Source organism: Penicillium crustosum (genome assembly GCF_028827405.1).
Source record: "Penicillium crustosum strain IBT 35664 chromosome Unknown utg000002l_segment0_segment0, whole genome shotgun sequence".
NCBI lineage: Eukaryota > Fungi > Ascomycota > Eurotiomycetes > Eurotiales > Aspergillaceae > Penicillium > Penicillium crustosum.
Window position 1 is genome coordinate 3,626,520 of NW_026623123.1, and position 23,017 is coordinate 3,649,536.

Genomic DNA, 23,017 nt, shown 5'->3' on the forward strand with positions numbered 1-23,017 from the left:
GTGACCCACGCTTGGCAACTTCGGTACTGCATTACACATCATGGCATTAGACATCTTTTTTATGTTATGCCAGGATTAGGATATTAGTAGAATATTCTTATTAGTCGAGATAGATTTGGGAGTTCTTTCTTTTTTATATATATAGATATATACATATATGTATATATCAATATATCAAACCTCGGAAATGCAGTGTTATGCAGATGGTCTCCATTATGTTACATACCCCATCCACGTCAAAGACATAGATCAGTGGGCAGTATCAGAATAATACAAAGCAAAGGAAGACTGAACATTGAAACTCCGGAAGGTCTGGAATATTAGCGAAGTCGAACACAATAGGAATGCAACTTTCAGGCTAAATATCCCGACTTCCGAAGTGATGCCACTTGACCATCGTAATATAGCCCAAAGTTGCTCCATTATTGTTCCATTGTTCCATTGCTCCATTGCTCCACTAAATTCGAGAACGAAGAGGAACCTCGGAAAGGTATGTTATTAGATATTAAAAGATCTCAAAGAGGAAATGCTGAACGAAGAGAATTGAGTGGAGACAGATCGATAAGATGGCAGACTCAGTTCTACACCGTAGCTTAGATGTTGAGGGTTTTTTTTGTATTAAAAGCCACGTAGCAGAGTAATAACACATAGGCATATAACCATTTGCTGTTTTATATTTACTGCTTGCTATTTACTATTTACCATTTAAAGTGTTGAAGTGTAGAAGTGTGAAATAGTGGTTATAACTTATGTTATAGTGGCCAGCGGTGAGTGCACCTGTTATATACACTTCAGTATAGCTTCACCCATGCATAGTACTCCGTACACACTAACTCTTAGATATCCCCTAGGCAATTATCCGGCCCAAAGGAACTGTAACAAAAAAGTAACCCCAAGTAACAAAAAACAGGGTAGATCTCCCCACTTGGAATTAAAAAAAAGAGAAAAAGAAAAAGAAAAAAATAATAATCAGGTGGTGACAGATCGTACACGGTAGAACCGAGTACACAGGAACTCCTTTTCATTCTTATATCAATTGCCTTCTCTTCGAGCTTCTTTCTCTTTTCTTTACCTTCACCTTAATCTTCTTCAGCTTATTCATCTCTTTTATCTCCTTCATCTTCATTATCTCCCTTCACCTTCACCTTGTGTTTCCTCTAAAAAAAAGTTGCCCCTCCATACCCCCACCATGGCTGCTCGTGCCCAAAACATCGGTATCAAGGCCATTGAGGTCTACTTCCCTACTCAGGTAAGTGTTCCATGTGTATATTACCACCTAGGATCTATACTGATTTGTCAATCGCAGTGTGTCGACCAGGTTGAGCTTGAGAAGTACGATGGCGTCGCTGCTGGAAAGTACACCATCGGTCTCGGACAGACCAAGATGAGCTTCTGTGATGACCGTGAGGGTATGTACACCGGCAAATTTCAATGGAGATCAGGACCAATCAGCTAATCTTACCCGGCAGATATCTACTCCATGACCCTCACCGTCCTCTCCTCCCTCATGAACAAATACAACATCGACCCCAAGTCCGTTGGAAGACTCGAGGTTGGCACTGAGACCCTTTTGGACAAGTCCAAGTCCGTCAAGTCCGTTCTCATGCAGCTTTTCGCTCCTCACGGAAACACCAACATTGAGGGTGTCGACAACGTCAACGCCTGCTACGGTGGCACCAACGCCGTCTTCAACAGCATCAACTGGCTCGAGTCCTCCGCCTGGGATGGCCGTGATGCCGTTGTGGTCTGCGGTGATATTGCCCTGTACGCCGCTGGTGCTGCCCGCCCTACTGGTGGTGCTGGTTGCGTCGCCATGGTCATTGGCCCCGATGCTCCTATCGTCTTCGAGCCCGGTCTCCGTGCCTCCTACCTCACCCACGCCTATGATTTCTACAAGCCTGACCTCACCAGCGAGTACCCCGTTGTCGATGGTCACTACTCCCTTCGTTGCTACACCGAGGCTGTCGATGCCTGCTACAAGGCCTACGACGCCCGTGAGAAGACCCTGAAGGCCCAGACTAACGGTGCCAACGGTGCCGCCGACGAGTCCCTGTCCCCTCTGGACCGTTTCGACTACATCTTGTTCCACGCCCCTACTTGCAAGCTCGTCCAGAAGTCCTACGCTCGTATGCTCTACAATGATTTCCTGGCCAAACCCCTCCCACCCTGCTTTCGCCGAGGTTGCCCCTGAGCTCCGCGACTTGGACTACGAGAAGTCTCTCACCGACAAGGTTGTTGAGAAGACCTTCATGGGTCTGACCAAGAAGCGTTTCGCCGAGCGTGTCAACCCCGGTCTCCAGGTTGCCACCCAGTGTGGTAACATGTACACTGCCACCGTTTACGGCGGTTTGGCCAGTCTGCTCAGCAACGTCGCTTTCGACCCCAAGGAGCCCAAGCGCATTGGTCTGTTCAGCTACGGTTCCGGCCTTGCCAGCTCCATGTTCAGCGCCAAGATTGTTGGTGATGTCTCCAGCATGGTTGAGAAGCTTGACCTCCAGAACCGCCTCAATGCCCGCACTATTCTTGAGCCCGCTGAGTATGATGCCATGTGCAAGCTCCGTGAGCACGCCCACCTGAAGAAGAACTTCAAGCCCGCTGGTAACACCGAGACTATTAAATCCGGTGTCTACTACTTGACTGAGGTGGATGACATGTTCCGCCGCAAGTACGAGATCAAGGCTTAAAGTTTCTTTGATGTTCTGCGATTGCCTTTGCCGTTATGTGTTGTTTAGACGGTTCAGAGAGATTCCCCCGAGCGTTTTGAATGTTTTGTCAGGGTGCATAGACCACAGGAAGGACTTTTTTCGGCCTTTCCGTTCGTTTTTCTTTTTTAACTCTTTTAGGTTGGGTGTTTTTAATCATTTCGACCCACATGCAATGAATGTCATGAAATAATTAAAAGACAATTAATGATATGAATTTCTAAATAACTCTTTTTGTATACTCCGTACCTAAATAGTCGATATTAACTACATACAAATGTAAACTTAACAACACTAACAACACTAAGAACAGTGAAACACCCCTAGGGGTCAATGCGCGGTTATGTGTTGATCCTCCCGATTTGACCTCAACCTCTTTCGAGATAACTTAGAATGTATATCTCTTGCATGAACTCCCCCATCAACTGCATTAATTGTTGCTAATTATGGGACATTTCTCAGTTTCAAGATCAGATCATCCAATCACTGCATATGACGCCAGTGCTCGGCGCGTACTTCAAACTCATCCCATACATGTAGCCGCCGACTTCGATATCACATTTGGCTGGCGCATCTAGAGCTGGTAACCCTCTTTTCAAATGGTCCTTTTTAGCCCGTTTAGATCCTGGAATCACACATTCCATGACCCCGATGGCTATTTTTATCCATCTGCTTTCTTGGAACCCTTAACCGCTGAACCCCGCGAGTCCTGAAGCAGGGAGAATCACCAACAAGTCCGCTAATTACCTAGAAATGTGACCTAATTGTTGCCGTTTTTAGAACATGTCGAGAATCTTGCAGCAGGCTAACCATTTTGGGGAATCTGAAGAATGATATTGAAGAAGATGCAAAATATAGTAACATCTTAACGCGCGACAGTCCGATGAAACCGCACTATGCCGCACTGGACCCCCTCGGAGGGGCAGTTTCAAGGGCCTTGTTGCTCAACATGCCTGTCTTCAGGCACAATGTCGGCAGTTTCGCGTTTCATCGAGTGGACGTGCCTCTGATCGGAGACTAGGATCCCAAAAAAGATTCTCAAGCTCCATAGGCGTTGCAATGGGGCTCTTCTCCATGTTTCATCTTTTTCTAGATCGGCTAGGGTTCGTCAGTCAATCTTTTTATATGCATCATGCCTGGCTGTTTGAGACTCTGTCGATGTCCATTTAATATCCAAACATTCTCCTTCTGGATCATGCCTTTGTGAACGACTTGGTCAACAAGATATTAGTTCCTTCATTCACTTGTTACTCTTCTGATAGATTGTTATTGGTGACACACCTAATCAACAACCTTGCTATCATGTCTGCTGTCGATTCTGCTCGCTTTCGGCCAACGACGCCACCGCGTCTTTCTCTTGAGGAGTACATCGGCTCTGGACATAGTCGTCATGCCTCCAATTCTTCCGTCTATTCAAGCGAGTCATCTCCCTGGTCGACAATGACTGGAAATACCAGTCCTACCACGTCACCAACCAGGCATCATCATGGCCCCAAGCTATTGCCTAAGATCCGACCCCAGGATGTCGTGATTGAGCCACTGTCTGCTGGTGGGCCTCTTCGTCACCGTCGTGTTCTGTCCAATACACGGAACCCGCCTCCTGGATTTATCCCTTACCCACCGCCGCGGTCATCAACCGGTCGTCGCACACGCGATGTCACGGACCGCTTAACATTGGCTTCTCCCATCTCGCCCGCGCCAATGACTGCACCGGGTAGCTTCCCTACCTTATCATCACCCGTAACCATCACCCCTTCGTACAAGCGCAAGGCAGGCGGGGGACACTCACGCTCCGTGTCAGCATCTGTCATCGATGCCGCCACTTTGACTCGGTTTGGGTATCCCACCTACCGGGAACTACCAAAATATATGCCTCAAATGCAGGCCCAGACGACCCCGACTACCCCAGTCACCCCAATGACTCCAAGCATCATGTCCTACCCATCATACTCTCAAAGACTAGGGGGCCAGCATGTCCCTGCAAGCACACAAACCCCATTGACAGTGCCGACACCTCAATACAACTACCGCCAGGCATCAGCTGCCCAGCATTCACCAGTGTTACTCAGTCCCCATGAAGACCTGGCCCCAAGGTCCACAACTCTACTGTCCTATCTGACACTACCAATCCAACCAATCAACCTAGTCCGCAACGTGAGCGTGATTCCAACTCGGGGCCTACACGATTACTTCTGGTGGGACATCCGCAACCTGCGGAGCTGGAGCTCCTTCTCGCTGGCAACGTTCGACTCCTTGGACAGCCGACTAATCCAGCTCCTGAAGACCGACATCCCGGCAGAGCTCACACCGCGCGTGGCCGTGCCCCCAGCAAGCCTAGCGCCAGAATCCGAGCACGACCTAGTGAGCCTAATCCGCGACCTCTACGCACCACGCATAAACGCCGCTCTGGCCGTCTCCCAAGGCAAAGACCATCTCCAACTCTATGCCGCCCCAGACGTCCGCAACACAGGCCACAAAAACCACGGCCACCCTCACTTCCTAGCAAACTACCTCTCAGACACCGAGCAAACAAGCGCTGGTCTCCCCCGCGGCCGACTAGTCGGCATCGTGAAAAGCTTCGACCGGTGGAATACCGGCATGCGCAACGAAGCCCCGCACAGACGCGTAGAGTACCTCAACGGACTCGCCCACCTCCAGCGATGCATGCGCGAGCACTCCTGCCGCTACGGCTTCATAATCACCGAGATCGAGCTAGTCTGCGTGCGAGCTGGCTGCGATGCAGGCGACGACGTCCCATACTTCGGGTACCTGGAGATCGCGGCGTCAATCCCGCTCAAGACAGCATCTGCGAGGGGCGCGCATCCACACGCGCGCGACGCACCACTTGCAACGCCAATCAGCGCGCGCTCTTTCTCGTCATCGTCAAGCTCATCATTCTCCTCGCGTCATGACTCCTCGGACCCGGAACCGACTGAGGATGCATTGCCGGCTATGACGGCGGGGCTGGGGTTGTATTTCTTGTTGATGCTTTCGAAGTCGGTGCCGCTTCCGCAACAGCCTTCTGCTCACCTCAACGTCGGCGGACCTGGTGCAATGACTCGTCAGAGGATTCTGGCGGAGGCAAAGGATAAGTGGATTCCTGAGCCGCAGATTGGGGAGAAAAGGGATGCTAAGAGGGTGAGGGGTTGGGTTTGGCCTTCGGATCCTTGGCATCGGAGGGAAGGCGGTACGTCCAGGGCAAAGCCTGGGATGAAGACGAAGAAATGGCATAAATAAGTGTTTTGTGTAGGCGCAGGTATGGAGGTCGTTTTGGTTTTACGGGGTTTGGAGTCTGGACTATATTCGTTTTGCTTCTTTTGCTGTTTCCTTTTTTTTTTTGGTGGCTTTTCGTGATTTGTTATTCCCCTTATTCCCCTTTGCAAATATTCTTTTTCATAGTAATTTAATTTCTTTTCTTCTTTTCCATAGGACAAAGAGTAGAAAGGCCCTAATACCTCAAACTAGGCTTAACCAAGTCTTTGCATTTCGGTACCCAACTAGTACATGTTTTCTGGAGACAGTCTGATTTATCTCAAGGCGGCTCTTCTATCCAAGTTTATATCAAAATGGGTTGTCATCCATAGGATCCATCATGGGTGTATCCTGGAATGTGCCCAAGCTCCCTCAAGGTCCAAGTTTAATTCAACCTCTTACTCTATCTACTCGCCTACCTTCTTTCGTCCCTTCTACTCTTAATTTACATAACATCTTAGCACATCAATCAAGAATGGAAGGGAAGTTTATAGGATGATTGATGCGAGACATAGGTGAACCCAGGGGTTCGGGGATCATGGCCATCTGCGAATATTACCTCTGGTATTTCATACTAAGCTATCTAGCCAGGCCAGCCCTCATTAGTTTTGAGCGTGTTTGCACTGATTGAGAGTGTCTGGATATTCGTGCAACCAATGTCAATACCTATGGTAGTACACGCACATCTATCGGGCGTTTGCTGGAACGAATACAGCCGGCTTGGCAGCCAAGATCAATAACATGTATGATCAACGGGACAACTCCAAAAATTGCGTCCAAGCGCATTCTTGAAGGGTGGAGATTCTCAAAGGAGGTGGATACATATGATACCCTGCGTGTGAGGCGAGGAAATGGCGGTCCCTGAAACTTGCATTACTTTCGCAACGGATATTACGAAATCTAGGAAGGATGAAGCCATTTATGGCGTGCTTTTGACTGGGAATATCCAATCCATAACCATTCACGTTGAAAGCAAGCAATTTACTTTACAAGCCGTACCTATATATATCAGGAAATTCAAGGATCGGATTGAGATTTCGTTACGCATACATTGTATATCCTAAAAACTTTACAACTTGTTTCATTCTCATGCCTAGTCCAGCATCTTAGATGAGTCTAACCCCTGCAAAGCAAGAAAGTATCAAATATATATATAATAAGTCTATGTGGCCTGTATCTATAAACCTAACACAACAGTACATTGGAAACGCTCAAATATTTAATCCAATACGACCGAAGACACCCCTAAGGTCCTCAGAGATTGACACTAATACCCCATCAAATCCGTCATGGTAATTGTGGAGCGTGAGCTGTTCTGCCAAACGTCTCTGTTACCATGCCCAAGGACCTTGGGGACGAGTACCTCGATAGTCAACGTATGAGGACATTGTAGAAATACAGTTATATTAGTAGACTACAAAAGAAAGACATTGCTCCTGTTATCCTACGTTCTTGCAAATTTGCTATTCCATCTAGCCTCGAAAGACTACTACAACCACTACATATCTACCCCCCACCGTTACTCCAACACTACCTCGCCCTTCTAAGATGTCCTCACCTCAAGAGTTACCAGAAGACTATGAAATCCGTGACGTAATAATCATCGGCGCAGGACCATGCGGCCTCGCCGTCGCCGCACGTCTAAGCGAACAAACGCCATCAGCAGTCTTCACAGACGAAGAACACCAGCGCTACCATTGGATCAAGAAGCATAGCGGACGGATGAATCTGGTACAAGGGCGACACGGCAAGATCAAAGGTGTGCGAGCCGCAAAATGGGACAGTGAACGCGGATGTCCTTGCTCAGAAGGTCGGGAACGGCGCACCTCAACTGACTCTGCATCATCTGTGCCATCGCTGTCGTCTGCATCATCGACATCGTCAACATCGCCGACATCATCTATCTCAACTCTCGTCCTCGACGGCTCTGGCGATAAATGGATGCAACGGTGGAATAATGCGTTCCGCACGCTGGAAATTAAACAGCTCCGCAGCCCGATGTTTTTCCATGTTGATCCCGGGGATCGGGATGGTATGCTGGCTTATACCCAGGAGAGCGGGCGTGATGCAGATCTCTGGGAAATCTCCGGGTGTGTTGGGAAGGAGATGAGCAAGCATAAGAAGAAGAAGAGGAGACAGGGCGGGAAAACCCAGTAAGTGATGTTCCGTGGGAATGTGGTTGAAGCAGAGCCCTAACCATTACATCCTTGTAAACAGGATAATCGGAGGCGAGATTGATGAACGAGACCGGAAGGATTACTTCTCTCCTTCCACGGACCTCTTTTCGGATTATTGTTCGTCGATTATCGAGCGGTATGGTCTGGATGAGCCCGGTCAGATCTTGCAGCGCGAGGCCACAGATATCTCATATAATTATCTGTCTGATGACTCAGACTCAAAGGTTTTTACTGTCACCACATCCACAGGAGAGAAGTTTTATAGTCGGTCTGTTGTCCTGGCTATCGGTCCTGGCGGAGCAGGTGTCTCCAAGATTTATCCGTGGAAACCCTCGACAGAACAAGAGGGTGCCGCAGCATGTTGCCACAGTACGGAAATCAAATCATTTCCCAGTCCGAATGTACAGAATAAGATCCAGCGACGGCAAGAGACCAATGTTGTCGTTGTTGGAGGTGGTCTATCGTCAGCGCAGATTGTCGATATGGCGGTTCGCAAGGGTGTGACGAAAGTATGGTTCTTGTTGCGGTCCGGCATGAAGGGTATGTATAATGTCCCTAGAAAGCACAGCGTTATGGACAATGTCTCATTTTTAAACCAGTCAAACACTTCGACATCAGTCTGCCTTGGATGGGCAAGTACAAGAACTGGGAGAAAGCTGCCTTCTGGTCCGCCGACACCGACGAAGGTATGTATAAAAAAAAGCCCCAAGTCCCATTCAAGACCGACACTAATGTATGTCCTAGAGCGCCTTGAGATGCTCCAAACCGCTCGCAATGGCGGCAGCATTACACCACGCTATACGAAGATCGTAAAGCAGCACGCAGCTAAAAACCGCGCTTCCATCCACCCTTGCACAGAAATAAAAACCCACGAGTACAATCCAGTCACCCAGACCTGGACCCTAACAACCGACCCACCGATCCCCGAGCTCCCCGAAATAGACTATATCTATTTCGCAACTGGAGTAAGGGCGGACGTGCGCGAGATGCCGCTACTCCGCGAAATGAACGACCAATACCCAATCGAGGTCAAGTCGGGTCTCCCATGTCTAACGAACGATCTGTCATGGCGGGATGACGTACCATTATTCATGACGGGTCGGATGGCGGCTCTCCGGCTTGGACCCGGGGCGCCAAATCTCGAGGGCGCAAGGGTGGGCGCGGAACGGGTTGCGTGGGGCATGGAGGAGGTGCTGCATAAGGGGAGGGAGGTTGGTGGGCAGTGTGAAGGGTTCTGTGGGCTTGGGAATCGGTATGCCTCGCTGCTTGGGGAGTGTGATGAATGAAATTCTGCCTCACATCACTGTGGTGGTGGGTGGTATCATAGAGTCCAATGTCCTTCTTCCCTTTGGACTGCAGATCATGGGGTTTGGGTGCTGTGACGAGTTGATCGGAGATAGTGGGACGTTTGTGCTGGTTAAATTGCCTGTTTGGGTAGTTGGATCTGGCATTCCTCCCTTCATTCCGAGCATTCAAGTTATAGCCACCGGTTATCCTCGAACTATCTGAAGATCATCCGGGGAGGGCTGGAGGTTTGTTGGGTCGGAAGAATGTAGATGATCCCTTGTTCTGTATAATTTTAGGGTATAAGCTAGCCAGTATAGTACGATGAAGTTCCGAGTTGATACAATTCGACCTTAGCTTGTCCAGAAAGCCCGATCCCCGAGAGAACACATGATATGGCGACAAAGGCAGATACAATGGAGAAGGAGCCCCCGATGGAGGCCTTCAGGTTACTACCGAACAACACAAATCCGAATTGGATTAAAGATAGGGGGCTCCGTAAACTAAACATGGGTATTGTGTTCATGTTCTCCACTGCTTCTTCGGCTGGGTATATTGGGAATCTCGTGAATAGCTTACTTGTGCTGCCTCAGTGTAATGTCTCCATCCTGATACTGTGAGGTTTATGCTAACTATGGAATAGTTGGTACTATCATTGGTGGACTGGATCCCAATATAGTTGGTCTGATAATTGCTGCCACTTCTCTGGGGGCGTTGATTTCCTTCGCACCAGCCTCTTATATTGCCGATACATTTGGACGCAAGATATGTGTTTTGGTTGGATCCAGCATTGCGATCGTGGGGGCTATCATTCAGACCGCAGTGAAAAACCACTGGGCCTTTTTTGGCACGAGAGTTTTGTCGGGTATTGGGATGGGTATTGCCCAGACTGCAGCTCCTCTCCTGGCAACCGAGATCGCACACCCTCGCCAGAGACAGACGGCCACGGCACTCTATAATGCATCCTGGAGTTTGGGTGCCATTAGTTCGGCAGCTGTCACGTATGCAACCATCGGCATAGCAAACAGTTGGTCGTGGAGAGTTCCTTGTCTGCTACAGATGTATTATCCGTTGTTTCAGATCCTAGGGTTGCTCATGTTTGTGCCCGAAAGCCCGAGGTGGCTCATATCTAAGGGCCGGAAAGACGAAGCCCTGGCTGTCCTGGGGAAGTACCACGCGAATGGAGACACAGAGGACGAGCTGGTCCAGTATGAGTATCGTTTGATATGCAACACGATCACAGCCGAGATCACTAATACCAGAAATTGGAGCTCCTTCTTCTCTTCCAGAGGTAATATGCATAGATTGGCCATCTGTGTGTTAGTTGGGCTTATGCAAGAATGGGCTGGAAATGGTATGTTCCTCAATATCTTGAAGAAACTCCCGTCGCTAACAGTATCGCAGGTCTCTTGTCATACTATCTCGCGCCGATTCTCGGATCAGTGGGAATTACCAAGGCATCGGACCAAGCAGCCGTGAACGTCAGTCTTAATGCCTGGAACTTCCTCCTTGCGGCAGCCGGTGCACTTGCATCGGAGCGGTACGGCCGCCGCATTCTATGGCTTATTTCCACAGGGGCCATGATCGTCTTCCTGTCAATGTCTACACTAGCCGCTGGTTTATTTGCCGAAAGAAATCTCCACGCTGCAGGAATAGCTGTAGTTCCACTCCTATTTCTCTTTTTTGGCGCATACGATATCGCCTATGCGCCTTTGTTCATCTCGTATCCAGCTGAGATCCTACCCTTCCAACTGCGAGCTAAGGGTATTGCTGTCACCCTGTCGGTAGATGCTGTGGCATGTTTCTTCAACCAGTATGTCAACCCAGTGGCGTTCACGGCGATTGCATGGAAGTATTACTGTGTCTTTCTCGGTTGCCTGGTAGTGTTTTTGGTTCATATATACTTCCTCTTCCCCGAGACAAAAGGGCGGTCTTTGGAAGAGGTTGCTATGATTTTCGACAAGGAAAAGGAATGGGAGGGTGACAGTAAAAAGACAGAGACAAGATAGACTGAAGACAAATCCATGTCCATAATATAGTGATCGGAGTGGCCAATCAGAACCCGGTTGATGTTGCTGATGTTGCTGATGTTACGTTCCCCCGCAGTTACAACGCGGTGTCCATTGCAACTTCTCATATCTCGCACTTTTTGTTGTATATATATTTCTACTCTTTGCTTGTTTTTCAAAGAATAACAGGAAATATCAGAGCCAAAAAAAAGCACATCAATTACTCGTCATAGTGCTAGACCCAAATCTTGGAATCTCCAAAGCTCCAATTTATCCCCCGCATCCCAATACTTTAACCCAAGCCAACATGAAAGAACCAATTCCACCTCCTCGGGATACAATTCCCAGCCCCTCCTTCTCGCCATTGAAGCAGTTACGCTTTCTTATCATCGGCGCCGGCTCTCGAGGAAACGCCTACGCTCGCGCTGTCACAACCGTCACACCGGGTGTAATCCACGCAATTGCCGAGCCCCACGCATTCAAACGGCGGGATTTCGGGCAAAAATATATATGGGGTGCACAGGGATCCTCAAAAGAGGGCCAGGAATTCACAGATTGGCGCGAATGGGTGCAGTGGGAACTCGAGCGACGGAAGCGGGCGATTCCAAACGACGAGAACACAGCAGACACAACCCCTGTGGGTGTAGACGGAGTTTTCATATGTACACTAGACGAAACACACGTCGAGATCCTACAAGCTCTCGCCCCACTCCAACTACACATCCTCTGCGAGAAGCCACTAGCTCTCTCGCTGGACGACTGTCTGACAGTATACCGAACCCTCCAGCCACCCGAAGGCCCAAACAACACCCCACAAGCCCCAAAGAAGATCTTCTCAATCGGTCACGTCCTCCGCTATAGCCCGCACAACATCCTCCTCCGCAAACTCCTCCTTACAGACCGTGTAATCGGTGATATAGTCTCCCTAGAACACTGCGAGCCAGTCGGCTGGTGGCACTTCTCGCACAGCTACGTCCGGGGCAACTGGAGGCGCGCAACATCAGCAGGCGATGGCTCCCTCCTGACAAAATCCTGCCACGACATCGACTTCATTCTTTGGCTCCTCTGCTCCCCGCCTTCCCCCGAAAAAGCATCCAAACAAGACCAGCAGCCGCACTTCCCGCGCTCGATCTCCTCCGCCGGCACGATGACACAGTTCCGTCAAAAGCGCAAGCCTGTGTCCGCAGGCAACGCTACAAACTGTCTCTCCTGCCCCGCTGAACGTGACTGTAACTACAGCGCGGTTAAAATATATAACGACCGCCACCTTGCTGCAGGTCACACGGCTTGGCCGGTTGATATCGTCTGTCCGGATATCGAAGATGTGTTCCGCGCGCAAGGCGGCAAGGCTGCCGAGTCGCTCCTCCTCTCTCGTCTTGCCGAGGACTATGACCGGGATACGGTGTTGGACTCGGATATCGCTGCACGACCTTGGTACGGGCGGTGCGTCTACGAAGCTGATAATAACGTCTGCGATGACCAGGTTGTGACCTTTGTTTGGGATGATGAGGAGGCGGCGCCGCATCGACTTGCTAAAACGGCGAGTTTCCATATGATTGCACCTACAGAGAAACAGTGCGAGCGTCGGGGGCGGGTATATGGTACCACTGGTGAGATTTCATATGATAGTACAACGATTTCTGTTTATGATTTTGCTACGGCGAAGACTGCTGTTTTTGATGTACCGAAGCCGCCGCCAGGACAGAACGAGTCGCATGGTGGTGGGGACTTTGGGCTTGCGAGGCAGTTTGTCAGTGCCGTTGAGGCTGTTGAGGGGGGATTAGATGTTGAGACCGCGCAAGCGAGGTTTGTTGGTTGTTCGCTTGAGGAGGCTGTGCGAAGTCATGCTGTTGTTTTTGCGGCCGAGGAGGCGAGGAGGGAGGAGAGGGTTGTTAAATGGGAGAGCTGGTGGGGGGAGAAGTTGAGTGTGTCTGCTGCTGCGTGGAACGCATAATGATATGGAATTGGTTGATGATTTACGATGATACGATAATATGAGAATACGATACTATAATAATTTGTGTTCAGTTCCCCTTGTTTGAGATATGGTATAGAGGCCAATAATGCATATACTTCATTAGCTTCACAGATCTGGAGGTTTGAATCCAAAGACAAGACAGGCTCGGATTATGATAAAGATGCAGTTTCTACTTCATGCTAAAGTATAATCTTTTAATCTTGATCCTGCTTTTCGATCATCATTCTTCTCGCGTTCAGATAGAACTGCAAAACAATTAAAAGGTGATCCCCATCCAGCAGGTTCCACATTAACCCTAACAACCTAAGCAAACTTAAGTCTTAACATCAGGCTCCTCGCGGCCAACATACTCCTTGAACTTGAGCAAAGAGAGGGCCAGCGAGATGTTATCGGCCAGGTACTCCTGAGCAGTGAGACCGAACTTGGACTTGTCGGCCTCGTAGCGCTCAACGTACAGACGGATAGTGGCACCACTGCTGCCAGTGCCGGAAAGACGAACAACAATGCGGCTGCCATCATCGAACTTGGTGTACAGACCCTGGTTCTTGGAGACGCTACCGTCGAGGTCGGTGTAGGAGAAGTTGCCAGCGTCGACGACCTTGCGGCCGGCAATTTCCGAACCAATGAAGGTGTCGCGGTTGGCGACCAAGTCGGACAGAGTACCGACGACCTTGTTGGCGCCCTCGCTGTCGACGTTCTCGTAGTCGTAGCGGGTGAAGAAGGTGCGGCCGTAAGTCTGCCAGAACTCGTTCTGGATGGAGCCAATGCTGGGGGTCTCGTTGGGCTTCTGCTTGGCAACACCGGCAATGATGTTCAACCAGGCCACGACGGCCCACAAGCCGTCCTTCTCACGGATGTGGTTGCTGCCAGTGCCGAAGCTCTCTTCACCACAGATCGACATCTTCTTCTCGTCGAACAGGTTGCAGAAGAACTTCCAGCCGGTGGGCACCTCGTAGCTCTGCAGACCCTGGGCCTTGGCCACGCGGTCTACGGCTCCGGAGGTAGGCATTGAGCGGGCCAAGCCGTATACACCCTGCTTCTGGAAGTAGGGGATGAGCTTGGCGTGGTGGGCGATGATGGCCAAGCTGTCGCCGGGGGAGACGAAGCTGTTGGCACCGTAGATCATGTTACGGTCACCGTCACCATCACTGGCGGCACCGAAGTGCACGCCGTTGGCGTCGACGGCCTCGACGAGCTCGTGGGCGTACACGAGGTTGGGGTCGGGGTGACCGCCGCCAAAGTCCGGCTTGGGCTGGCAGTTCATTGTGCTGCTGGTGGGCAGACCGAGCTCCTTGACGAAGATATCCACGCCGTAGGGTCCGGTCACACCGTGCATGCCGTCGAACAGGACCTTGAAGTCCTTGTGGGAGCTGAGGAACTCCTTGATCAAATCGAAATCAAAGATCTCCTTCATCATGGTCACGTAGTCGGCGGTAGAGTGAACGATCTCAACCTCGAGGGGGCCGTAGTTCTTGATGCCAATGGTGGAGGTATCGACATCGGGAACATCGAGGTATTTGTAGGAAGTGAGGGTCTTCGCGGTCTCGAAGATCTTGTTGGTAACACCCTCGGGGGCGGGAGCACCGTTGGCCAAGTTGTACTTGATACCAAAGTCATTCTCGGGACCTGTGAGTGTTCGGTCAGTATCCAACAGATCATATTATAGTCCTGACCATCACTTACCACCGGGGTTGTGACTGGCAGTCAAGAGGATACCACCAGTTGCCTTCCTCACACGAATGAGGTTGCTAGCAGCCGGGGTGCTCATAATACCATGCTGTCCAACCAAGAGCTTCTTCACGCCATAGGCGGCACTGATCTTTGCGATCTTGGAGATGACCTCGGGGTTGTAGTAACGGCCATCGCCACCAATGACGAGGAAGGAACCTTCAACACCCTCGGGGATTGATAGAAGAATGCTAGTAATGAAGGATTCGGAGTAGTTGTCCTGTTGGAAGACCTTGACCTTCTTGCGAAGACCGGAGCTGGGAGCAAGTTAGCTGGGAGTTCAATTGCGGGGCAATGAGCAACATACGTTCCAGGCTTCTGGTCGGTGAAGGGCTGGATGGAGACTGTCTGGACAGACATGATGGAATAAGATTGGAGGGGATAAGGTAGTAAGGAGAAAAGAAGAAGAAGGGGGAAGAAGTTCGAGAGAGAAGTTCACCGACTTGTTGAGCTCCACGGGGAGGGGCCAATGTTTGGCGTCATGTGTTTATCATTCCACTAGTGCTCTTGTGTCTGTTGTACTTTGCCACATTCGAATATTTAATTTAAATATCAGTCTGGACTCCCTACACTTCGTGCAGCTTAAAGGCTCTCTGATTTGTTCTATTCAGTCCAATCTACAAGTTATCTGTCAAGGTACTTCTTCCAAAATGACCCCCGCCGCAGATCATTCCCGCGGGGGAATCAAAATAATGCCTTTCGTACAACATTCTTCCGAAGTATATTGTACATGGAGTGTACATTGACGATCTCTTTTCACCTTACGAAAAGGTACTCCGTAGTCAAGGTCAATTTCAACAAGCAGAGTTTTAAAAATAGCCCCCCTAGACCCATGTCTCAGAGTAACAGAGACAAGCAAGCCACAATATCAGCCACATTCACCCAAACAGCTTCTCCTTGTAAAATCGCATCTCCTCAATACTTTCAAGAATATCATCCCTGGCAAGATGAACCTCCCGCTTAGGGGGGACCTGCTCAAGCATCTGATCACTTCCCCACCTCCGCGCCGCCTCCTTCAACGAGCTAACATCCAGAATGCGATAATGCAGATGATCTAGAACCTGTGAGTACGGCGCACAAGCAAGGAAAGCCTTATCCGCGTGAACACTATTTCCCGCGAGGAGGGCAGTGCGCGGGACCGGGACGTGCTGGCGGATGTATGCGAGGAGAGAGTCGGCGGCGGTGGAGGGGGAGGTGGTCGAGGCGCGCACGGCGGCGGTGAGGCCCGTGCGGCCGTGTGTGTCGATGCACCACTGCGACATCGCGTCGAGGGTGGAGTCTGGGACATGGATGACGGTTTCAAAGCCAGTCGGTTCGAGGAGGTTTAATTGGGCATCTGTAATGAAACAGCAGATCTGGAGGATCTTGTCGGTTTCCGGGTTCAGGCCTGTCATCTGGTGGGGAGTTAGTGGTGCGAAACACCTTGGGGGAGGGTTTTGGATCGGAGATGGGGTGTCTGGACGTACCTCACAGTCGATCCAGACCAAAGGGTCTGTTGAGCGTTCGAGTGGCATGGTGGATTTATGGCGGATGGGGACGATTCTGGGCTGTTGAAGCTGTTAATGATTTGAGGTGCAATTGGGTGCTCGGCAGAATCTCTCACTTGGTGGAGAAAGCCGGGCTGGGCCAGAACACTGCGTAATGCAGATGCAGGTAGAAAAATACTTCTGAGCATGGATGTGTAGTTGAGGAGTTTGAAATAGGGTACATTTGTTTCAGCTATAGCTTTCAGGGTTCAGAAGCTTATCGGGTTTTAAGCCGTTTCAGCCAATGCTTGACCAACGCAGCATAGACCCCCGGGATCCTTTGGAATATCTAGTCTACAATGTATATAATTACGTCTCTCCTCCTACGCTTATTTCTGGATTTAAAATTATGATCAAGCTGCCCTGATCGGTGCAGCAAATGTATTTCTCCTTCAACATGTTCCCTGTATTGTAGGTAGTGGGCATAACGGCGTAATTGTAGAAAAGCAATACATATGACCGTCCAGAGGACCCAATAAATGGCAATGAGGATTCCGCCAACTCGCAAAATCCTAATCGATCCATAGGATCACACCGAAAACGACCAGTGCTTTCCAAAGCGAAGAGTAGTAGCCCGTCAGGCCCGATGGCTCAAACGGGATCTCGAGATCCGACCACCCAGAAGTAAGCGATTTTCGATAATTGCGGGCTTACAACTCCTCTTCGGTTTCTGGCGGTCCAGCGGAAAGATCAGGTGTAAGACTGAACCCATCTGCGAATATCTTCGGGCTGGTTAAAGTTGATTCCGCTGGAGCGGAGGAGCCCAGAACTTCATTGATTCTACCGGACGACTCTGCGATCCGGCGTCTGAGGGCATTCTCATCTGCTGTAGAAACACTCGCGCGCTGTTTCTTCAGCGGACTACCGAAAAGGCCATCTTCTGGTTCAGCAGCTGGCTGAGAGGGCTCGGAGGGCACACCTGCAGATCCAGTTGCGGCAGCCTTTGGTGGTGTTGCTGAGCGCTCGTTTGCGGGGGCGTGGATCCGGAACCGGAAGCCGGCGTATCGGCAGAGTCACCGACACTGGCCCCAGGTGGCTCGGCGGAGTGCTGACGCTTGAGCTATGGGATTGTTAATAAAGCGCCAATGGAATGTGAAGATTGTACCTACTCGAATCTTCCGCAGGCTTTCCGCCAGCTCTCCCTGGCGTTGAATGTCATCTGGAGACAAGAACCGATCGTCATCCTTGGCTTCTTCATCGTCTGCCTTGCCAAGTATGGGATTGTCGGTGTCGTCGTCATCACTGTCCATTTCATCGACGCTCTTCTTGCCCTTCCGCGGCTTGGGTTCGTTGTCCCGGAAATTAAGGAATCCAACAGAGCCCCCAGGCTTGATAGGGCCGAGGTTTGCGAAATCAGCTTGTATGGACTTGCGCTTCGTGGCAGCAGGCGTCTCTTGCACCTTGGGATCTTTCAAGATACCCATCTTCTGCAACTGGCCTATGTTCATGTAAAATTAGAAACAATTCCCATCAAGAGTGATATAGAGAATACTCACGTTCACCACGGTACATAAAAGTGAATACAGCATATGGTTTGTCACTCGGGTCAATACCAGTAACAGTTTGCGTACTAATGGTCTTCGGGTCGAGTGACTTGGGCTTCGCAAAACTTGTGGTGTGGTCAACATCGGCATCTCCTCCGCCGCTGTTATCTTGACCACCCTCCTCATCGTCGTGTGCATCAAACTGCGGGGAGTACTCGCCCCGCTTGATTTCTCCCGACGCCAGAACTCGGAACAAAGCAACCTTAATCTGGCCCGCTGTCTCGGGAATTGGATCATCGTCGTCAGAGTCGGAGGAGAGGTCGTCGTCTGAAACATCCTCGAGGGGCGACTTCTCATCATTTCCGTATCGCATAATGGTCTTGGACTTGGTAGGATGATTGTCCTCCATTTCCATGGCAGTCGGATCTTCCTCAGCGGCGCGCTTCGCACGTCGTTTCTCCATCTTTTGTCGCCTGCGTTCAATCTTGGCTGCGGCATCCTTGCCTTCCAGGTCCAATCCGTTGAGCCAGCGCTCCAGACCGACCTCGCGGAACAAGAACTCGCGCTCGGCAATTCCCCCGCCTTCGCTCTCCGGGACGCTGACCCAGCGTGAATTCACCCATGTCTCTTCTCCTCGCCGCAGTAGTGTAGCCACCTCCTCCTTCTGTCTTCCGTCAAAGTAGATGTATGCAGCTACGGTCTCGTTCGGTGAGTTTGTCAAGCCTTGGTATGGTGCGACCGTCCCGGCGATTTGACCTGGTTCACCGGGCAATTTGCCCACAACTTTTGGTTTCGGCGAGGGGCAGTCTGCTGTCGGCTTTGGGGTCGAGTAAGGAACATCTTGCTCGGGATTCAGGAGGGTGACGGAAATGGCGAAGGTTGATTGTTCCGCTTTGCCGGTCCCAGATTCGGGAATTTTGGGTGGAGGAACAGGAATGAAACAACCTATGCGCGAAGCTCGAGAATGGCGTTGAATGGAGTATTCGGAGATCGGGCCATCGGGCGTGTGGATGCTCACGGCAAGCCCTTTAAAGCAGGGCATGGTGGGAAAGGGTTAAGTGGGATATGGATGTTGCACTGTGGGGAGAAGAGTCCAACGAGGGCGCAGGGCCAGATCTGCCCCGCAACTAAGACAAGAAATACTTCGGGCAAAAACACGAGAAAAGTGACACCAAATTGAGGATAGGTGAACTTCTTTCTTAGTTTGTTTTTTTTTTGCTCCCTCGTGGGTGTTGAGAGAATAAGCTATAGGCGGGAGGCGGTCAAGGTAGTGGGTTTCGACTCACCCAGCAGCCCACAGCAGTTCCTTGAGCTCCACTGCAGCTGCTGGTGTGTTTGTTTCTGGGGTTCAAAAATGAGGGTCACGATGACGGGGGATTCTAGATTTCCTGAGGACCAGGCCCAAAGATACGTCACTGAGGTTCCTGAGCTCAAGTGGGCACACACAACCTCAAAATGCGAACAGAAGGAATGAAAGTAAAAGAAGTAGACCTGAGCTCTCTTTCAAGGGAAGGGTGAGGGGCGGGAGTGGACCAAAACATGAGGGTTGCCATCCCCCCGAACTCCCACGTGATACACCTATCAAGCCTATAGTAGGCTACAGCCTACATTGTATGTATATACACGGCCATTGAGATTCTTTTATAGTCATTTATACTTTATCCCATAACTCTGGGAAAATCCTGTTATCTACCTCTATTTATCCCCCATAAAACAATATTCATCATACCAATCATGCCAATATTGAACTTGTCCTGATCATATCTCCACATCAGCTGATCCCCCAGCAACCATGGATTCTGCGAAGCCTGGTGGAGCACACTTTCCCTACTATAACCATGATAGGGTATTATACCCTCTTCTGATATCTAAAGGTGGTTTTTGAGATAAATTTCATTTCCAAAATCAATAGTGCATTATTCATTATCTCAATTTCCAAATATCAAAGAAATGAAGGAAAAACAGAAAAAAAACAGAGGCAAGTGTCAGCCCGCTGCTTCTAACACCCGTGGGAACAAAACCCGCAACTCGAATCCGAAAAGATCAGACGTTGACTAGACTAACCTATGACTTAACATGGTCAGAAACAACACTCTGTCTCCGCGACCCGGCAACATCTCCATTACTACCCGCAAGATGGTCAAAGTGGTAAAGAGGCTCCAGCTCAACATTCTGGCGGAAAATGTAACGCCTGAACCAGTACGGCAGCGCCTTGGTGACTTGATACTTCATGTGCACCCGAGTAGGAACTGCGAAGATATAATCCAGCTCTTCGAGAGTGCGCTGCTTGGTTTCGGGAACCCAGAGGAAAATCATGACCATTGCAGTGACGTTCAGACCACTAAATACAATCGTTAGAGAACTTGATAAGAAAACTGTAATGTCGGTAGAAAGACTTACGCATAAAATCCGAATGCTCCAGTGGCAGTCATTGCACTCAACATTTTGGGGAACGTGATTCCAAGCACGGCAGCCCAACCTAGACAGGTTGCCACAGCCCAGGACATGCCAACCTCTGATGTCAATGTTAGTTCGGGAAACTATACCAAGAGGAAAGGAGAAGCTGAAAGTGAAATACATACCGCGATGGGAAAGAGGGAATACCTCTGCCGAATAAGTGAACGGCACGGGCCCTTCACCGGGCGAATAGAATGCAGCGAACAGGAACACGAAGAACGCGATTGAAGCCAGGTGACCCGTACCCTCGGGAGTCCAGAAGCAGAAAGCAGCGCCAAGCAAAGTCCATGCCATCTGTGGGAAAGTGAACAAAAGCAGAGTCCGGCGGCCATATGTATCGATGGTCCAGATGGCAGGGAAAGCGAACACAAAGTTAACCAACCCGAATCCCCAGGAAGCAAACAAAGCCTGTGTGTCATTTGCACCCGCGTTCTTGAAGACAGTTGAGGAGTAAAAGGCAACGATGTTGATACCGCACATCTGCTGGGCGATCATGACAACGAACGAAGCAAGAGTGGCACGGCGGACACGAGGAATAGTGAACAGCTCAATGAAACGGGTGACATAGTTGCTATTGCCAATTAGATCCATTTCAATCTTGATCTGGGCATGAATGTAGTAAAGGTCACGAGCAGCCTGCAAAGGCGTGTTACGGAGACGGCATAAAGACCGGTACGCCTTGGCCATCTCGCCACGTCGAATGTACCAGCGAGGTGACTCTGGACAGAAGTAAACCCCAAATAGGAGAGGGATAGCCGGGATAAAGGCCGATCCGAGCTGTAGACGCCAGGATATTTTACCAGTATCCTTGACGGCAAGATTGGCACTGAATCCGAGGAAAATGCCAAAAGCGGTCCAAAGCTGCCAGGACATGACCAGACCACCGCGGATAACAGCAGGAGTATTCTCAGCGCAAAAGATTGGAATTGTCGAGGCTTTCAATCCCATTCCAATACCCAAGAGAAGACGGACCACAAACAACTGTACCCAGCTCTGGGCCACTGCAGAGCCAATGGGGGTAAGGACGCAAAAGATAGACGAGGCGAAGATTGTACCGCGACGGCCCAGGATCCGATTAAATGGATCCGAGAGCCAGCATCCAAGACAAGCACTGGCGATATAGGGAGCAGCATTGACGATGCCGATGAGCCATAGGTTCCGCTCGGCCTGCGGGCTCTTTTTGGGATCGTCCGATATACCAAAAGCATCGGGGAATGACAGGTTAGCACCATTGGAGCCAGTCTGATCCCATCCTCTGTATTGATGTTAGGGGTGTATCTAAGGTGTACTGGGGAAATAACGTACTGCACGGCTGCACCAATAGAGCACAGGATAATGGTGAAGTAGAGTGATCTCGGCTGGCGCCATTTGTGAAGCACTTCGTCACGCAGGGCAGTGAGCTCCGGCTCAGTCAAGTCTGCCACTGTCTCGAACTCAGTAGGATCACGCGCAACTAGCGCTCCTTTTTTCAGCTCGGGTAGGATGTCTGTGACGTTGTATTCCTCGGCAAAGTCTTCCACGTCGCGCAGCACCTGATTCTTGGTCAAGTTGGCCAAAGGGTTCTTGATCCTGTTTGATGTTAGTGAACTGAGAGGAAAAGCCAATTTATGACCGGGAAATCAAACTAGTGGAGCTTACCTGGCTGAAACATTGTTTTGAAGGTCAACTTGCTCAACGTATCCCTTCTCAACACTGTTTTGATCGTTGCTGGAACTATATGAAATCGACATGAGCACTGCGAAGCGCACGAGGAAAATGCAAATCTTACCGCTGGCTAGAGCTAACCTGCGTGATGGCCTCCTGAACCATTTTGAGGGCCCAGTGCCTGGTCAAGCCGTTAATAGCAACTAAGAAAGAAACTAGAGGCCGTGGGCTGAGTTGACTGTTCTGATGGGGAAGAAAAAAAAAAGAGAAAGATGGATGGAGAGGAAGAGTTGGAAAACCAACTAACAACTTTAGTCACCGCAGTAGCTCGTTTGATGGGTCTCAGAGACAAACGAAGTTGTGAATGGTAGCTATTGACCTTGGGGGAGGGGCACCCTTTTATATTCTGTATTTCATCTTTTCTTAGACCAGCCCGTTTGACAAGAGATACACAACCCCATTGGCTAGAGTAAAATATGCCCAAGGCTCACGGGTAAATCCAAAAAAGGGCAACCTTTTGTCATGACTTCCTTCTGATCTACTTCCCGAAACGGATTTAATCTGGGGGCCCGCGTTGAATTGCCCATGGGGAAACTTCAAACCCTAAAAAAATGGAGATACAAGAAATACATACTCCACTCTTACACTAAGCCTTCGGCCTTAAGTGGAAGGACTTGGTCTCGGCAAAATACTACATTAAGACTGCTCTGCTACCTTCCCTAATGCCAAGTACTAGAAACAAGTATGAACAAGTCTCGCGGCCCAAGTATAGCTAC

General features: G+C 50.0%; 10 protein-coding genes across 10 annotated transcripts; 6 read left to right on the top strand and 4 right to left on the bottom strand.

Moving 5' to 3' along the window:
* Nucleotides 1–1,189: 1,189 nt before the first annotated feature.
* Nucleotides 1,190–2,191, top strand: erg13 (hydroxymethylglutaryl-CoA synthase; the record flags this gene model as incomplete). The annotated part of the gene is made up of 3 exons (XM_056872627.1): nt 1,190–1,249; nt 1,307–1,409; nt 1,470–2,191. The coding sequence occupies 3 exons, from the start codon at nt 1,190–1,192 to the stop codon at nt 2,189–2,191; spliced, it is 885 nt and encodes a 294-aa protein (XP_056730347.1).
* Nucleotides 2,192–2,249: 58 nt separating this feature from the next.
* N7487_004881 (uncharacterized protein) lies at nt 2,250–2,684 on the top strand (the record flags this gene model as incomplete). The annotated part of the gene is made up of 1 exon (XM_056872628.1): nt 2,250–2,684. The coding sequence occupies one exon, from the start codon at nt 2,250–2,252 to the stop codon at nt 2,682–2,684; it is 435 nt and encodes a 144-aa protein (XP_056730348.1).
* A 1,320-nt stretch (nt 2,685–4,004) lies between these two features.
* Nucleotides 4,005–5,939, top strand: N7487_004882 (uncharacterized protein; the record flags this gene model as incomplete). The annotated part of the gene is made up of 1 exon (XM_056872629.1): nt 4,005–5,939. One exon carries the CDS (start codon nt 4,005–4,007, stop codon nt 5,937–5,939), a length of 1,935 nt encoding a protein of 644 aa, XP_056730349.1.
* Nucleotides 5,940–7,502: 1,563 nt separating this feature from the next.
* On the top strand, nt 7,503–9,417 carry N7487_004883 (FAD binding domain protein; the record flags this gene model as incomplete). Its single annotated transcript, XM_056872630.1, has 4 exons — nt 7,503–8,107; nt 8,172–8,671; nt 8,731–8,817; nt 8,876–9,417. 4 exons carry the CDS (start codon nt 7,503–7,505, stop codon nt 9,415–9,417), a joined length of 1,734 nt encoding a protein of 577 aa, XP_056730350.1.
* A 507-nt stretch (nt 9,418–9,924) lies between these two features.
* N7487_004884 (uncharacterized protein) lies at nt 9,925–11,424 on the top strand (the record flags this gene model as incomplete). The annotated part of the gene is made up of 3 exons (XM_056872631.1): nt 9,925–10,009; nt 10,059–10,769; nt 10,820–11,424. 3 exons carry the CDS (start codon nt 9,925–9,927, stop codon nt 11,422–11,424), a joined length of 1,401 nt encoding a protein of 466 aa, XP_056730351.1.
* Nucleotides 11,425–11,731: 307 nt separating this feature from the next.
* N7487_004885 (Gfo/Idh/MocA family protein) lies at nt 11,732–13,378 on the top strand (the record flags this gene model as incomplete). Its single annotated transcript, XM_056872632.1, has 1 exon — nt 11,732–13,378. One exon carries the CDS (start codon nt 11,732–11,734, stop codon nt 13,376–13,378), a length of 1,647 nt encoding a protein of 548 aa, XP_056730352.1.
* Nucleotides 13,379–13,715: 337 nt separating this feature from the next.
* Nucleotides 13,716–15,490, bottom strand: pgmA (phosphoglucomutase PGM2; the record flags this gene model as incomplete). Its single annotated transcript, XM_056872633.1, has 3 exons — nt 13,716–15,028; nt 15,086–15,387; nt 15,438–15,490. The coding sequence occupies 3 exons, from the start codon at nt 15,488–15,490 to the stop codon at nt 13,716–13,718; spliced, it is 1,668 nt and encodes a 555-aa protein (XP_056730353.1).
* A 518-nt stretch (nt 15,491–16,008) lies between these two features.
* Nucleotides 16,009–16,644, bottom strand: N7487_004887 (oligoribonuclease; the record flags this gene model as incomplete). Its single annotated transcript, XM_056872634.1, has 2 exons — nt 16,009–16,524; nt 16,597–16,644. 2 exons carry the CDS (start codon nt 16,642–16,644, stop codon nt 16,009–16,011), a joined length of 564 nt encoding a protein of 187 aa, XP_056730354.1.
* Nucleotides 16,645–17,306: 662 nt separating this feature from the next.
* On the bottom strand, nt 17,307–19,182 carry N7487_004888 (uncharacterized protein; the record flags this gene model as incomplete). The annotated part of the gene is made up of 4 exons (XM_056872635.1): nt 17,307–17,575; nt 17,647–17,716; nt 17,766–18,094; nt 18,153–19,182. 4 exons carry the CDS (start codon nt 19,180–19,182, stop codon nt 17,307–17,309), a joined length of 1,698 nt encoding a protein of 565 aa, XP_056730355.1.
* A 643-nt stretch (nt 19,183–19,825) lies between these two features.
* On the bottom strand, nt 19,826–22,406 carry N7487_004889 (uncharacterized protein; the record flags this gene model as incomplete). The annotated part of the gene is made up of 7 exons (XM_056872636.1): nt 19,826–19,970; nt 20,212–20,481; nt 20,541–20,655; nt 20,723–21,852; nt 21,903–22,166; nt 22,236–22,310; nt 22,366–22,406. 7 exons carry the CDS (start codon nt 22,404–22,406, stop codon nt 19,826–19,828), a joined length of 2,040 nt encoding a protein of 679 aa, XP_056730356.1.
* Nucleotides 22,407–23,017: the final 611 nt, after the last annotated feature.